This window comes from Plecotus auritus (assembly GCF_963455305.1).
Source record: "Plecotus auritus genome assembly, chromosome: 4".
Lineage (NCBI taxonomy): Eukaryota > Metazoa > Chordata > Mammalia > Chiroptera > Vespertilionidae > Plecotus > Plecotus auritus.
This window is the reverse complement of record NC_137775.1, coordinates 164,338,318-164,355,187: the sequence shown is the minus strand read 5'-3', so window position 1 is coordinate 164,355,187 and position 16,870 is coordinate 164,338,318. Positions and strand designations below refer to the sequence as shown.

Sequence of the window (16,870 nt, the reverse complement as noted above, 5' to 3'; positions counted from 1 at the left end):
ATTCCCAGCAACCAGTTCCTTTTTTTCCTAATGATTCAAATAGGGAACAGCTACAAATTTAACGTTCTTGCACTTTCCAGAAAGAAAACAGAAGCAAATCCTCATACCTTTGTAACCCTTTTGTTATGGACCAAATCACTAAAACAAATGTGCAGGTACAGCTCATTATGAGAAAAAAAAAATTTACAAGTCAACCACAAATATACACAGAGCCCAAGGAGACTGTAAGACACTTGTTTATTTTTCCCATAGAGTCACCTAACTTTCAGTCCCTATAGTCAGTTTCAATTGAGCATCTAGGAGTTCCTTCTCCCTCTAACCTCCTCTGATCTTCCTCTTTCTCCTCCTGAGTTCTTTGCTGTAACTTCCCTGCGGGCCCCAGGGTCTTACTTTCTGCTACTAGCTAGCCAAAGACCAAAACCATGGGAATCTTTGCCCTGGGATGGGAAGAGAGAAATTTACTGTCGGTAGAACTTGATACCTCCTAGGAGCAGGCCTACATCGTTCACTTTCTCCAAAGAACTCACTGTATAACTGACCTTTATACCTTCCCTGCCTAATATTGATGGCTTTTCATAACAAGACTCAGAGAAAGCTTTAAGATCCACTTCCTAGTAGGGATGAAAAGGGGAAGCAATCAAAGAAGATAGACATTGTGTATATGATGAAATTGAAATTGTGAAACCTGATTTAATGTATAATTTTGAGTTAATAGGTAGCCCAACACTATGCAGTTTCTTCAAAGGATGCCCTGTAAACCTTAACCCTTTCCCTTACAAGTCACTACCCGCCCGAGGCAGCCAGAAACAATGGCTAGGTCTTGACTCAGGGTTACAAAGTATGTTAAGCTAAATGTAATATCTTGACCTAAATTATGTTTCACTTCCTGAGCTCTAAGGTGGGACAACACCCCCTGGCTCCTTTTCTAGAAAACCAGACAGAGATATTCCAGAGCAGACCTCAAAGCTGTCCTCAAGATCTGAAGAAATGATTTCTTATCAGCTCCCAATACGACCCTGAACCTCTAACCCACAGTGTCTTGTGATTTTTGCCCTGTATAATCTGTAACCTATAGGCCATTGGGGAGTTCCAGCTTTTGAGCATTAACTTCCTGTTCTCCTGCATGGTGCCATTCATAACCAACTAGCCAATCTTCTTTCTCAGTGTTTAGTGTTTGGCTGAGCTAACACCAACTGGACAAACTCTTTCTTTTCAATAGCAATTGTAAGATATTTATTTGTGCCCAAATTCCCATCTCTTCTCACCTCAGATTTTATTCCATTTTCACCCATATGTATTCTGCTTCATCAAGATTTCTCTTTCTAGTGCATCATTCCAATAGCTACAAAGATGCTGTTCAGCATCCATCCTAAGAAAAGAAGAAGACAAGTTTTTCTGCTCCCCTTCACAGCAAAGCTCCCCGGAAGTGTTGTCTGTACTCACTGTCTCTAACTTCCTTTCCTTTTTTTCCTCTTACTGTTCAAAATACTTCACATTTAAGTTCCTCCATTCCTCCTTCGCTATTTCAAATGTTCATATGATATAGGTGCCATATTGCTACTTTTACAAATGAAGATTTTGAACCAAAGAGATTTTCATTAAGACCTCAGCGACATGGTAGCCTAAACTAAGGAAGACTCTCTTCTCAATTGCAAATACATAGAAATGCTAAATAAAACAGTGCACCCTGACACAAGGTAAAGGTGGGGAAACCTCTAACTACCCAAAACTAGAAAGAAACCTGCAGACATAGAAGTACATGGGCCAAACAACCCAGGCAAATAGGAGGGGCGGGAGCCAGAGCTATGCACTGGGCAGAGCTCCATGCCCCCAAGGTCCGCCGGGACCATCCTTCCCTCTTAAACCCACTTTAATCCACCTCTCATGCCTAGTTATAGCCTTTCAGCATTCCCTCTTGGATGTCTAATGGGCCTCTAAAATGAACATGTCCAAAACTGAATCCTGATCTTCCCCTAGAAAAGCTGTTCTCCTCACAGTCTTCCCATGATTACTTTATTAGTTGTCCATTAATAAACAACTCCACTCGCCAAAACCGGTTTGGCTCAATGGATAGAGCGTCGGCCTGTGGACTGAAGGGTCCCGGGTTCGATTCCGGTCAAGGGCATGTACCTTGGCTGCGGGCATATCCCCAGTGGAGGGTGTGCAGGAGGCAGCTGATCGACGTTTCTCTCTCATCGATGTTTCTAGCTTTCTATCCCTCTCCCTTCCTCTCTGTAAAAATATCAATAAAATATTTAAAAAAAAAAAATAAATAAACAACTCCACTCTTCCAATTGATCAGGTCAACAACCTTGGAGTCATTCTTTACTCTTCTTGGTTTCTTATGTCCCACCCCCAATGTGTCATCAAATTAGCACCACCAGCCTTTTAGCACAGTATCTTTTACTGTCATCCTGGTCTGTAGCACAATCATCTCTTGCCTACTTTACTGTAGTTACCTCCTAAGTGGTCTCCTACTCCTTCTCTTGCCCACACCTGTCCTCACAGCAGCTAAAATACACCCAAAAAACAAACAAAAATAAACAAAAGGATCATATCTCTCTCTGCTCACAACATTCTAGTTGCATCCCTATCTCAGAGAATAATTGCCTCAGTGTTTTCCATGACCCTAAGACTTGGCCTGATCTGGCCTCGATACCTTACTGACCTCATGTCTTACCACAAGCTCCTCCTCCTCCTCTGTGCTCCATCTATGCCTGCCTCTTGCTGTTTCTCAAACACACCAGCCAGATTCCTGCCTCTGGGCAAGAATATTTGATCATGACTGATAATGATTTAATGTCACTCTCCTTGGGGTATTTGCATCTGGCAAGGCTTTGGCTAAAAGGAAAAACTTCCAATAATGGACTACGAAGCCATTTTAGAAGACTTTGGAGGAAGATTTTTGGGAGGAAGTAGTTTCTCGAATCACATAGTTTGATTAGGATATATGACTCAGATATTAATATAGTCACAATTTTAAAAATTTTAAAAGTTTCATGGACTTTAGAACTAATAATCTTACCCAGTTCTCCTTTTCCCACTATTCTTTAACAGTCATAGATAATAACTTCTGCTTTTCTTTAAAGAAGTCATGTAATCAACACAGTCTTTGGGTGGAGTTTTTCAAATGCAGAAGGTTTCAGAGACAAATATTTACCTCTCCAGGAAACCGGTACCAGAATGGTCAGTGGCCAGAAGCTGCTCTTCTTTGAAAGAAATTATCATCTAATCTGGTTCTCTCTGCACTGCCTCTTTAGATTGTGAAATGTGGCTCGGAGTCTTTACTGCTTTCCTTTTCTTTGTTACAGGCACTTGCTCGGGGCTGAAGGTGGTGGTGCCATCATACACCGTCCACGGTATCAGGGGTCAGGCCCTCTACCTGCCTGTGCACTATGGATTCCACACCCCGGCATCAGACATTCAGATCATATGGCTGTTTGAGAGACACCACACGATGCCCAAATACTTACTGGGCTCTGTGAACAAGTCTGTGGTTCCCGACTTGGAATACCAACACAAGTTCACCATGATGCCACCCAATGCATCTCTGCTCATCAACCCACTGCAGTTCACCGATGAAGGCAATTACATTGTGAAGGTCAACATTCAAGGAAATGGAACTCTCTCAGCTAGTCAGAAGATACAAGTCACTGTTGATGGTGAGTCCACTATAAATGCTATGGGCAGCTGGGCAGCATGGCAGTTAGCCATGACTCAGATTAGACTACCCGGGCTTTAGGTACTGGCTCTCCAATTTGGGGCTAATTAATTAACCCACAAAGCCTCCGTGTCTCACAGCATGAATTGCATTATCTACCTCATGAGGTTTTCTAAGGATTAAATGAGAGAGGAATGTGGAGGCTATTCAGTGCCCAGAAAAAGGTAATCAAGCAATAAGTAGAACTTTTTGGTGTGCCTGGAAACTATCAAGTGTAAAGTAATGAGATGGAGAAAATTTATTTTCTCAGTGCGGAATGCACCCTGGGAAGATCTCTAATTTTGTCACATGGAGGTTTTTATTTTGACACACTGGGTGGGGGAGGGTGAGACCTGTTCAAGGCCCAGACTGAAGAAACAATGGAAGTTGTGGGAAATGTCTCTGAGGGAGAGTGGGGTCAGCTAACGTTCAGACAGTTATTTTCCTTATTGAGGTATTTAAATGGCATACCTTAACTGTACTATGCCCAAAGACCAAGTTCTCATTTTCCCCTATAAACCCATTTTTTGACAGTATTTCTCCTAAATTTTCAAAGTACCAACTCCATTCCATCAACTGCTTAGGGCAAAACCTTGCCATTATCATTGCCCACCCCCCTTTTTCTCATGTCCCACATTCAGCCCATGAGTGAATCCTGTCAGCTTCACCTTCAAAATACACAGAGATTTCCATCACTTCTCACGACCCCCACTACTGCCCCACTCCTCCCCACCATCAGCTCTGCCTAGACTATCCTAATAGCCTGATACCTAGCCTCCCTCTTTCTGCTCCTGCATCCTGTAGCCTAAAATCCTCCCATGGCCTTCTATCTCACTCAGAATAAAAACTGAAGTAGTAACAATGGCCTACAAGATCCACCATGATCTCCCCAACATAGCCAATAGCTATGTGACTCCATTTCCTAACTCACTTTCCCACAGTCCGCTGTGGCTACTCTGGTCAATTTGTTCTCCCTAGAACAGGACCTTTGTACTTGCTGTTCTCTCGACCTAGATTGCTTTTCTCCTAGATAATAGTATGATTCTCTCTCCTATTTCCTTTAGGTCTCAGCCAAGACAGGAGAGCGGGAGGGTGGGGGGGGGGGGGTGGGCGGGGAGAGATCTTGAGTTCCTTTCAAGGCACTTATTTCCACTCAACCTATTATATATTTTTACTTATTTAGTGTTTATCTTCCTCTCATAGAATATAAAGTCCATGGGAGCAGGGACTTTGTATTATTTTCTGCTTTGTCCTCAGTGCCTAAACCTGTTGCTGGCCATTAGTAGATACTCAGTGTATATTTGTGGAGTAAATGCGTGGAGATGAGATCAAATTTGCAGGGCAGCAAATACTCGGGTTGTGGAAGCAGATGCCTAGAGAGTAAATTTGGGGAAGAAAAAGGAGAAAAATCTAAAGGGAATTTTTCATGAAATTCTCCTGTGTAATATCCTTTCTATCCCCAAAACTTGTAGTAGAACATTACTTGTTAATGTATAGTAAAATTGGATCTATTTAGAGAAATGCAACCAAAAAGCCTTAATAAGGGTTTAGGGGCCTATGCAAAAAGTATTCTCAGGAGACTTCCACATGTGAGTTACACTATTTTAGGCAAATATGTGATTACAATACTAATGTCTATTCTAATGATTGATTCTCTCCATATGAGATCTTTGACATGTTATCTATTTGACTTATCTCATACCATGTATATTTCCACACACAGACATATATGAAACATGCACTTTTTAATGTAATAAGTGTACACAACTAATTTTTCTTTTCTAATCATAATAATGCAAACAAAGCTATTCCAAATCCTTTGTTCTTGCCAGAAAAGATGAAGGATTAAATTAAAGAGACAAGCCAGTTTGTCTCACCCATCTTGAGAAAGGCTGGAGACTACGGAACTCCTCAGTTGCCCTTTCAACTCCCCTTCCCTTATCTTCAATATTTTCCTATCTCCTCTGGCCTGAAGGCTTGGGTCTGTTTGTTCCATAATAAACATTTTCCAGTGTAGGAAATTGTATGAGTCGAGGCAGATTTACTTAAGATACATCAACTGGGTTAAAAGCTTGATAGGAAATTGAAATCTTAATATTGGAGCCAATCATCTGTCACTTCTATATCATCTCACTCTCTCTGTGTCCTATAGTCATACACAGGAGATTATTAAACCAATATCTCTCCAAAATTCTGCAGAGAAATACTGTCAGATTTAAAGCCCTCTTCATTTTGCCACTGACTGCTATGTAACTCTGGGCTAGTCACCATCCTTTATCAAACCAAGTCAAGCACCTCAAAAATTAATGAAGGTTGCTAAAAATGATTGTAGATATTGATGTAATTTCCACCCTTATCCAACAATTTTAGAGCTAAAACTAAGAGAAGAAATATATACTCATTCAGCCCAGCTGGTGTGGCTCAGTGGTTGAGCATCAGCCTATGAACCAGGAGGTCGCCATTCGATCCCTGATCAGGGCACATGCCCAGGTTGTGAGCTCAATCGCTCTTGAGGGGCATGCAGGAGGCAGCAGATCAATGATTCTCCCTCATCATTGGTGTTTCTCTCTCTCTCTCTCTCTCTCTCTCTCTCTCTCTCTCCCTCCTTCCCTCCCTCCCTCCCCCCTTCCTTTCTGAAATCAATCAAAATATATATATATTTTTAAAAGAAATGTATACTCATTCTTAGAAATTTACTCATTTGACAGATATCACATTACTACAATGTATTGGGCTCATGACATAAAACTGGTTTCCTATATCTCAAAGTTCCAATAGGAATCTCTACTGGTTTTGTCTTTTATATCCCTAATCCTATCTAATAAAGAGGGAATGTGCAAATTGACTGTCACGCCATCACAAAGATGGCAGTCCCATAGCCACAAGATGGCGGCGCCCAGTCCCCTCAGCCCCGCTGGAGTCCCCCAGTACTTTTAGCCCCACTGCGGGGGTGGCAGGCGCGCGGTGCGGCCAGACCTGCCCTCTGCCACTGGAGTCCCACAGTCCTTTCAACCCAGCCGGCGGGGGAGTGGGGGGGGTAGGGGGAGGGGCGGCAGGCGTATGGTGTGGCCAGATCCGCCCTCAGCCCCCCAGCTGCCCAGGGCTGTCCCAAGGCGCAGGCAAGCCTCGATGGCAGCTTCCCAGCCGCCCAGGGCCGCCCAAGGCTCAGGTAACTAGGGCCAGGCGGCAGTGGCAGCAGCAGAGGTGTGATGGAGCCCTGAGGGCTCCCTGACTGTGAGAGGGGGCAAGCCGGGCTGAAGGACCCCCACCTCCAGTGCATGAATTTTCATGCACCAGGCCTCTAGTTTGATATAATCCCAGTATCCTATTTTCAGATTGAGTCAGTTTTGAAGTGTAGGCGCTGGTTTGGTAAAGTGACAAATGTAATGTTGCAAAAACAAATGCACAGCAACTAAAACATATAATTAGTTTGCTTACATAAAAGGAAAAGTAATGGGTACATGTATGATTTTCTAAAACTTTCCCTCAATTCCCCACAAGTATAATATATATGAGCTTTATATTTTGCAAATAGTAGAAATTTGGATTCACCACATCCATCCCACCAGCTGCCCTTGGGATTTAGGGCAAATCAAGAGAGGGGATTAAGGATGTTAATTTTGTCTGTGAGAGTCTATCTTCATATTGTCAGCAAGCACAAAACAGGAAAGAGGGCCCCTGATGTTCTTCACCACTAACTTCCATTAGCTATAAAGGTTTTCATCAGAAAATCCTTGAAGAGTAAGTTCCAGAATGTGATTATTTATCTGCTATGAATTATACTTTTATATTTATTATTGTTTTGCATTTTTAATCTCTTCTTTAATTATTGCTTCAACTGTTTTACATTTACCAAGTGTAAAACTGTAGAATAATTTCCCAGAGATTTAATATGTGAGAGACTTCATAGATTTTTATTAAAATGTCATGGTGGTAAAAATCATTTCTATCTCTCTTGATATTGCAGACCCTGTCACAAAACCCATGGTACAGATTCAGCCTGCCTTTGGGGCTGTGGAGTATGTAGGGAACATGACACTGACATGCCTGGTAGAAGAAGGTACCCGGCTGGCTTACCAGTGGCTAAAAAATGGGAGACCTGTCCATACCAGCTCCAACTCCTTTTCTCCCCAAAGCAACATTCTTCATATTGCTCCAGTGACCAAAGAAGACATTGGGAATTACAGTTGCCTGGTGAAGAATCCTGTCAGTGAGATGGAAAGTGACATCATTATGCCCACCATATATTGTAAGTTAAAAAAAAAATCATGACTTTTCTTCTGGGAAGTTCTCACAAGGGTAGTCACAGAGACTATCCATACCAAATGCCATTTGGTTTTTATAGTGCAGCTATAATCACACTTCCTAAGCACTGTCTTATCATGAAATATATTTGCTTGAATAACCCTATTTCTTGAAGTTCAAGTTGAGATCTTGGCCAAGGGCCTTTCAGGATACATTTTGTGACTTAGTGCATTGTGTGACCTTATTTCCAGTGGAAAATAGGAACCTCAATTTAAAGAACCCAGAACCAGGCAGAAGACACTAAGTTATTCCTCCCCAAGGAGGATAAGTTGGTCATCTTAAACTAGAAGAGAGATGTGCTCTGTAACTGACCAAAGGGAAAAATAATGTGTCCAGGCTGTTCTCTTCCCTCCCCCATTCTCTCAGCTCCATGTTTAGAGTCAGGGTATAGGAAGGATCATAGTCAGGGAAGACAGTTACTCCTCAGTAAGGTATTGAGTTTCCCAGGGAATAGCACTTATTTCAGATTTCAATTTTCTTTGGTTCTTTTTGTTTCTGTTGTTGTTTAATCTCATGTACATAGTTAAGTTAATCAAAATCTTCAGTTCATGTCATAACATCAGCACCAACCCAAACACGATTCCTCTCTTTATTATATTTTAAACCCAGTCCTCTCTACTCCAGAGCACCACCTCTAGCATTTTTAATATCACATTGTAATGTTAGCTTTGCACAGAGTTTCTTAACCTCCACCCTAGTGACATTTTGGGCTGAACAACTTCATTGCTATGGGATGTTTATAGGATGTTTAACAGCATCCATGACTTCTACCCACTACATACCAGTAGCAACACCCCTCATTTGTGACAACTAAAAATATCTCTGGACATTGCAATATGTTCCCTGGAGTGGGAGAGGGGGCAAAAATCTCCCCTAGTTGAGAACCAATGGCCTATCCCACTGGGAAGTCTTCTTATCAGATACCATGTAGCTCAGAGCACAGCTATACAGCAGTGTGAACAGGAACAGTGAGCCATGGCAGAGGAAGACTTCTCACCCCTGTGGCCCAAGGATGGAGGGTTCAGCTGGTTGAACCCTAAGGGTAGAATTAAGCCTGGTAAACTCAGAATTCATTGAGTTCTATCAGAAACAGAAGAAATTTTATCATTAAAGAGTGCCAAAGACAGAAATTACAGCTTTTCACAGAGAAATACCAAAACACCACTCACTGCAAGCAAATTATATAAGATTTGTTTCAATCATTAGTTGTGTTAATATCAATAACAGTGGTACTATTTTTACTGTATAGCTGAACTTTTAGCTTTATTTTTAGTTTTATATAAACTTATATTCTTGTAACATTGTGAAAAAACTCTGTGTGCTGAGAAATAGATTCATAGAGGAAATATAAACTATGACTATAATATGTACAACTAGCATTGAATTGGAGTGAAAAATTTGGTACCATCTATTTATTTGGTACTGTCTATTTACTATGTGGTCACATTCTTTTTTTTTAAATATATTTTTATTGATTTCAGAGAGGAAGGGAGAGAGAGATAGAAACATTGATTGGCTGCCTCCTGCACGCCCCCCACTGGGGATCGAGCCCGCAACCCCAGGCATGCGCCTTTGACCGGAATCGAACCTGGGATCCTTTGGTCCGCAGGCCAACGCTCTATCCACTGAGCCAAACCAGCCAGGGCTGTGGTCACATTCTTGACTGAATAAGGCTATTCTGATATGCATTAAAACTTCCATTCAACTCCAAGTAGTACAGACCTAAGCTTTAAGTTACTTAAACAGATGTAAGGAATGTGAGCAAACTGAATCAAATCCAGGGCTATGTAGACACATCCTTACATTAGTCTTTATGGTTTTGTCTAAATGGTTTACATTCACATAGAAAAGGTACAAAATGCAAAACAAGATATTAAACCAACCAGATTTTATCTACTGAATATTAATCCCAAAGAACCATCATCATTCAGTGTAGTGACAGACAACAGGAAGTGAGATCCTGTTGGAGCATTCCCTGTTAACCATGGGAAACCTGATCATGATTTGTTTTGATCACAGGCTCTAATTAACGTCACGTCACTTGAAGAGTCAGTGAATAGCACAGTGGTTTTGGGCCTCAGCTGTGAATTCAGACTGCGTGGGTTAAAGACCTGGTTCTGTCCCTTTCTGTGCATCTGTTTCCTCATCTCCTTATCTACACTCTCCCCAATGTAAGAGAGATGGAGGATTAAGTGAAATTTTATGTATAAAGAAGTCAGCAAGAGGCACATAGGAAGAACTCAATAATGTTAGCTCTTTTTTTCCCTTTGAGACAGAATTATGCCGACATAATTGGCAACATGGCAGCAAGAAGTTATGGAAAGCCTGGGTAATTTAGAAGACACCTGCAAAGAGAAAACCGAAAGAATACCTTTAGGAGAAATTTTTTCTTCCCTAAACATAACCATATTTTCAATTAACATACTTCATTTTTCTATATGAAAATATTTTCTTTACATTAATTCTTTCTTACATTTATCTCTCCATTTATATGTCTATCTTTAAACTCTGGCCACAAAGTTAAATAAAATATTCCTGGAAGAAACTGCGTAAATACTTAGGCACATGAAGGTATCATTTGTATTTTACACTTTTATTTTGCTATATTGTTTATTTTAATCTGGAAAAGGGAAAATAAGATTTTTCTTTCAACATGTTCAAGTTTATGCTCCAATCACATTATGATCACAGAATATGCTGATACACAGTGTGCAAAGTATAAAAATGGGGAGAAAACCCACAATTATACCTGTAAATGTTAAATATTATACTTTAAATGCTATACCTTCTTCCCTTTCCTGTGTTATTTGAAAGAATTAACATATCCCAATTTGAATACAGTAAAGTCATATTTTCAAATATATGTTCTTTTACAGACTGAACTTTCTTCACATTCTTTTAGATGTAATCTATGGACATTTCACAGAGAAATGTCTGTTCTGAGTATAGACTAATGACAGTAGAAAGAACATTGAGAAAATGTACAAATGTAGGTTCTATTTATACATTGTAAAGATGAATACCTGCATTATTTAAGATTTTTTACTCTTATTAGAGGTAATTGTAAATATAGTATTATTATAATTAATTTTCTTTAGTATTTTCTCATTCAAATGCGAAAGTCTTCACTTAGTCAACACCACTTAATGATATTCATTCATTTATTCACTCATTCATTTATTCATTCTCTCATATTTTGATTAAAAAATCAAATTATCATGTTTTGTTTATTCTAAGCAATTATTACTCATAGATACATGCATAGAATATGAAAACACTACCCAGAGTTGTTACTTTATTAATTTTTCTTGCTATCACTCTTTAGCCCTATTTTATTGTTGTTGTTTTCTTTTCTTGGTTTGGGGTTATAAGAATTAAATAAAATATATAATCTGAAGATTTGTCATTTATCCTTTCTGTTGATGTGGCATCACCATGTCTGCAATCTTTATCATTCCATGCAAACTGGGAAACATGCCTTAGTTGATGTTGTACCTCCTTCTCTTTCTTCACCTGCTTACGTGCTCCTGGTTACATCCTCTTCCTTCACATCTTCTCTAGAAAGGCTCACCTGCCCCCACTCTGTCTCACTTCTTCTATGCGGCCAGGAGGTTCGCTGTGCTCCTGCGCACGTCTGCCCTCTGGTACTCATTGAATTATATTTTCCTGAGTCTCTTACCCTCATCAGTGCTCCATACCCAGACATTACTCAACTTTGTACCCCTAGGGAAATACTTGCCACAGATTAAGAACTCAATCAAAGTTTCTTGAATTTGACTAGAATGGAACAGATTATCTTTCTTCATATCCCTCTCAGATTCTAGTGTTACTTAATGAAGCTGTAGAGAGACTAAATTCCCATTACAAGATAACAGCTTCTTAAAGTGCTTGCGCCCTTCGTTGTTGTTTTCCTGACCTTAGCAGAGTTCCTCAATAATCTAGTAAATGTCAGATTCCAATATTCCCCCATAGAAGTTCACACCACAATGTAGAATTTCAGCATGAATCACCTAATCTGTTTTCTTAAGGAACTGTTTCTATGACAGCTTCTTTCATGAAAGCAGGAATTATTTTTTATTCTGGCAGAAAAAAAAGTGTAACAAAATCTATCAAGATTGACCATATATTTATGAGGATATGATGTCATAATCTGGTATTGATCTTGGTAGAATACAATGTCAAGCCAATAATTCAGACAAATATCTACTTGCAGTTCATGAAATGTATATGCCTTCCAGCTCTTGTAAACAATAACCCAGTAACCACTGCATTTTGTGTGTAGCATATGGCACCACTGCAGGGAAGTACTCTAAGTGATAAAAATTAAAGGGAAAAAAAAAGGTCATTCACAGTAAATACTTACCATCTGCTCCCAAGCAGGGTGGCAAGCAGCATCATGATGAAAACTTAGGTACTGTTGCCACCCAGCCATAAATTGTTAAAGAGAACAGATGATATGTGATTTTACAAGTCATTTAGTAAACAGCCCTTCCTGAGGCAAAGGGTTCATTTCTATTGGGAGTTCTCTGCCAAAGGCAGGGAATTGAACTGCAATCCAAAGTCAAAACAGAATTATCTTTCTGCTTTCATCTTCCAATGTCAGAGGCTGCACTGGTCGAATATTGGTTGAATCACTCCAGATGTCTTTCATTGGATTGCTCATTCCCATGAATAATGTACTAGGTTGCACCTCAAAGTAAAGGGATGGTCAGCCTGAAGTGATAATGAAAAAAGAAATAACATCATAGTTCATTAAGAAGAAAATAGGTTGATTATAAGCAGTGTGTAGAGAGTGAAAGAGAAATGGGTAAGATCTATATGGGAGGGAGGGAGGAAAGAAGACTAGAAGATCATACAGTGAAATATGGATATTCGTTCTGTGAGTGGTGAAATTACAAATAAGTTTTCATCTTTGTGCTTCTCTGAATATTAGGATTTTCTTCAATGAACATGTATTTTTTATATAATCAATTTAATAGGTTACATTTTAACAAATAATATCAGAAGCAAGCAACCAAAATGCTTCTGGTTTTAGGTTCTAAGAACTGTAGGAAATGCTTGGGGTGGCAGGGAGGTAGGGAATTTGGGGTTTTTGAGGTTATGAAGAGCCAGATAACATATAATTAAGACAGCTAGAGGACAAAAGATTATGCCAATCAATGAAACCCAAGAAAGGGGAAGTAGCAAAATCAAAATAAATATGAGTGTTGAAAAAAAAAGGTAAGATAATCAGATTCCTTTATTTAAAATCATGTTCTAAACTAGAGTGATGTTATTAAATTAGATAATCAATCTTATTCACCAGACTTCTCTCTAAATGACTATGGGCTTTCTCTGCAAATCAAACCCATTCTCCAAAATGGAAGAATTACTATTTTGGAGAATATTCCATTATGTTGCAAGGTCCTAAGGCAATTCCAATTTAAGATTAAAAAAAAAACACAAAAAAAAACAACTTTAATGTCAGCACACTTTGAATGAAATATCCCTAATTTTCATGTGTGTTAATAATCAGGCCATTTGTTTTTATAGTCACCATCTAGAAACCCTGAAAACCAGTGGGAAGGCAGTGGCTTAAACTGAATGGCTGTATTTTTAAGACCACACTTCTCTTCTTTATCTACCTTGCTCTGCTCTCAGACTTTCAGTTTTGTGTACAGACTTGGGTCCCTCGTTGTTCCAAGTCTCAGTGGTTGCCTCCCACTGGTTTTCTGCTATGTGAACCACAACCAGCGCCCACCGGGTGGTGGCCTTGGCTTCCCTAATGTTCTATCTGTGATGACAACTTGAAGGGCCCCTGCCGCTGCACTGAAATGAGGGGACAGTGTTACAGGGTTCTAAAGCAGTCACAGGAAAGGGACATTCATTTCTCTTCACTTTAATGCTCCATGTCCAGCTCCTGGTTACTTCAAACTTTAATGTTTGCTTTCTGAAAGCAGGATCATCTCATATATACACATTAATCTACAGGTTTCTTTCAGATGTCTGTGTGTCTTTAGGAAGCAAATATGTGTAAAGTGTATGTTCCCTAAGTAAATATAATTCATTGTTTGCATCTTCCGCGTCTGTTACATCTTGGGAAATTTGTTTTCCCAATGGTAGGTTGGTTAGAAAATGCTGATATAATAGAGAACTATTTTGGCTATCTGAAAATTTGAGACTGGCTTGCCAGTATGCAAAATAGCTTTAATACAGCATGAATCATAATGTTTCAAAGGTAAAAAGAACTTTAACAGCCCTAGCTGGTTTGGCTCAGTGGACAAAGCATTGGCCTGCGGACTAAAGGGTCCCAGGTTCTATTACCGGTCAAGGGCACATGCCCAGGTTGTGGGCTCACTCCCCAGTGAGGGGTATGCGGGAGGCAGCCAATCAATGATTCTATCTCATCACTGATGTTTCTATATCTCTCTCCCCTCCCCCTTCCTCTCTGAAATCAATAAAAATATACTTAAAAAAAAAAAAAAAAGAACTTTAACAACTATTCATCTAGTCAACCTTTTTATAGTAAGGTGAGGAAAATTTGACCCAAAAAGTTTAAATTACTTCTGAAGAAAACTTAACTAATCATTGAAAAAAAATCAGGATTTAGTCTACCTTTCTATCCTACTGTCTAGTCTTAAATTATTTCACATAATGAGAGATCAAATAGCTAGTTCTTTTTTAAAAAAATCGTAACCATTAAGATTAGGTTATTATTGAGCAAACCATCCACAGACTTACCCAGCTTACAAATTTTTTGAGAGTAGGAACTATGTCTTAACACATTTTTTATCTCTTATATACTACTAGAGGCCCGGTGCATGAAATTTGTGCATTGAGTGGGGGGTGTCCCTCAGCCCAGCCTGCACCCTCTCCAATCTGGGACATCCCTCTCACAATCCAGGACTCCTAGCTCCCAACTGCTCACCTGCCTGCCTTCCTGATTGCCCCTAACCACTTCTGCCTGCCAGCCTGATCACCCCCTAACCACTCCCCTGCCAACCTGATTGATGCCTAACTGCTCCCCTGCCAGCCTGTTTGTCCCTAACTGCCCTCCCCTGCAGGCCTGGTCACCCCTAACTGACCTCCCCTGCAGGCCTGGTTCCCCCCAACTGCTCTCCCCTGCAGGCCTGGGTCCCCCCCAACTGCCCTTCCCTGCAGGCCCGGTCACCCCCAAATTCCCTCCCCTGCTGGCCATTTTATGGTGGCCATCTTGTGTCCACATGGGGTCAGTCATCTTTGACCATATGGGGGCAGCCATATTGTGTGTTGGAGTGACCGTCAATTTGCATATTATTTTTTTTATTAGATAGGAGGATTAGATAGGATAGAGGCCTGGTGCACGGGTGGGGGCCAGCTGGTTTGCCCTGAAGGGTGTCCTGGATCAGGGTGGGGGTTCCCTTGGGGTGTGGGGCAGCCTGGGTGAGGGGCCTGTGGTGGTTTGCAGGCTGGCCACGCCCCCTCGCGACCCAAGCAGAGGCCCTGGTATCTGGGATTTATTTATCTTCTATAATTGAAACTTTGTAGCCTTGAGTGGAGCCAAGCCTCCTGCTCGCTCTGTGGCCACAGCCATTTTTGTTGGGATTTATTTATCTTTTATAATTGAAACTTTGTAGCCTTAAGCAGAGGCCAAGGCAGACCAGGGTGTGCAGAAAGCTTGGCTTCCTCCATTGCCGGGGAAACCCAAGCCTCCTGCTCTCCCTGTGGCCGCAGCCATCTTGGTTGGGTTAATTTGCATACTTGCTCTTGATTGGCTGGTGGGCGTGGCTTGTGGGTGTAGCAGAGGTACATGGTCAATTTGCATATTACTCTTTTATTAGATAGGATGTTATCTAACACCTAGTATCTCTCAAACAAGGATTTGTTGATTGATTACTTGATTAGCTGAGTACAGAATATCTAACTCGATAGTAATTTATTGTAGAACTAATACTATAATTAGACAAAAAAAACTATTGTGAAAGTTATATCACTTGCATTTTTAGAGTGGTAATATGAAAGATTAAATACATGTATTTTAGAGTCCTAGCTATACTATGTAATAGGTATGTAAGGCAAAATTAATTTTTACATTATCTCTTCATCTTATAAGGAGAATAATAATCTACTTTATGTTACTGCTTTAAATATTAAATGTGGTTATCTACATAAGTAAAGTGCCTTCAGATGGCAAATATCCAGTAAATGTTGGTTATGATCAACTGAAAAATGAGCACCATCATGCATGAACTTTGAAGTTTTTGGAACATAAGCCAGGATTTAGATTGAATGATAAAAACCTATCCAGCTAGGGAATATATTTTTAATATATTTTTATTGATTTCAGAGAGGAAGGGAGAAAAAGAGAGAGATAGAAACATCAATTATGAGAATCATTGATTGGCTGCCTCCTGCACACCCCCTACTAGGGATCGAGCCCTTGACCAGAATCAAATCTGGGACCCTTCAGTCCACAAGCCAACACTCTATCCACTGAGCCAAACTGGCTAGGGTGGGAATATTTTTTTAATCTCTCTCTTTATTCTCTGAAGAAAGCAATTGGAAATGTGTCTCCATCTGTAGGCAATCTGATGCCACAGAAATAGCAAAATGCTATAGGAATATTGTAGTGTGAGGAAAAAACACCATAGCCTATCCATAATTAAGTAGTTTATTGATGATCAATGAATATTTGTTAATGAAGATGTATTTTTAGCCCTGGTCCACGTTGCTCAGTGGTTAGAGTGTCAGCCCATGCACCAAAGAGTGGCAGGTTCAATTCCCAGTCAAGTGCATGTACTTGGGTTGCAGGTTTGGTCTGCATTCAGGAGGCAACCAATCAATGTGTCTCTCTCACATCCATGTTTCTCTCTTTCTCTCTCCGCTTCCTCCCTTCCATTCTCTAAA

The 16,870-nt window shown here is 40.3% G+C and overlaps 1 protein-coding gene across 8 annotated transcripts in view; it reads left to right on the top strand.

Moving 5' to 3' along the window:
* Positions 1-16,870, top strand: part of HEPACAM2 (HEPACAM family member 2) — a gene marked incomplete at both ends in the record, with an annotated part of 50,800 nt that overhangs the window by 10,732 nt on the left and 23,198 nt on the right. For 6 of the 8 annotated variants that reach the window (XM_080667032.1, XM_080667031.1, XM_080667033.1 and 3 more), the window contains 2 exons: positions 3,312-3,662; positions 7,668-7,949. In XM_080667032.1, coding sequence (XP_080523158.1) covers positions 3,458-3,662; positions 7,668-7,949 — 487 coding nt within the window. Of the gene's footprint in view, positions 1-3,268; positions 3,663-7,667; positions 7,950-16,870 lie in introns of those variants that run through there. The other 2 variants (XM_080667029.1, XM_080667028.1) reach the window with 1 other exon arrangement.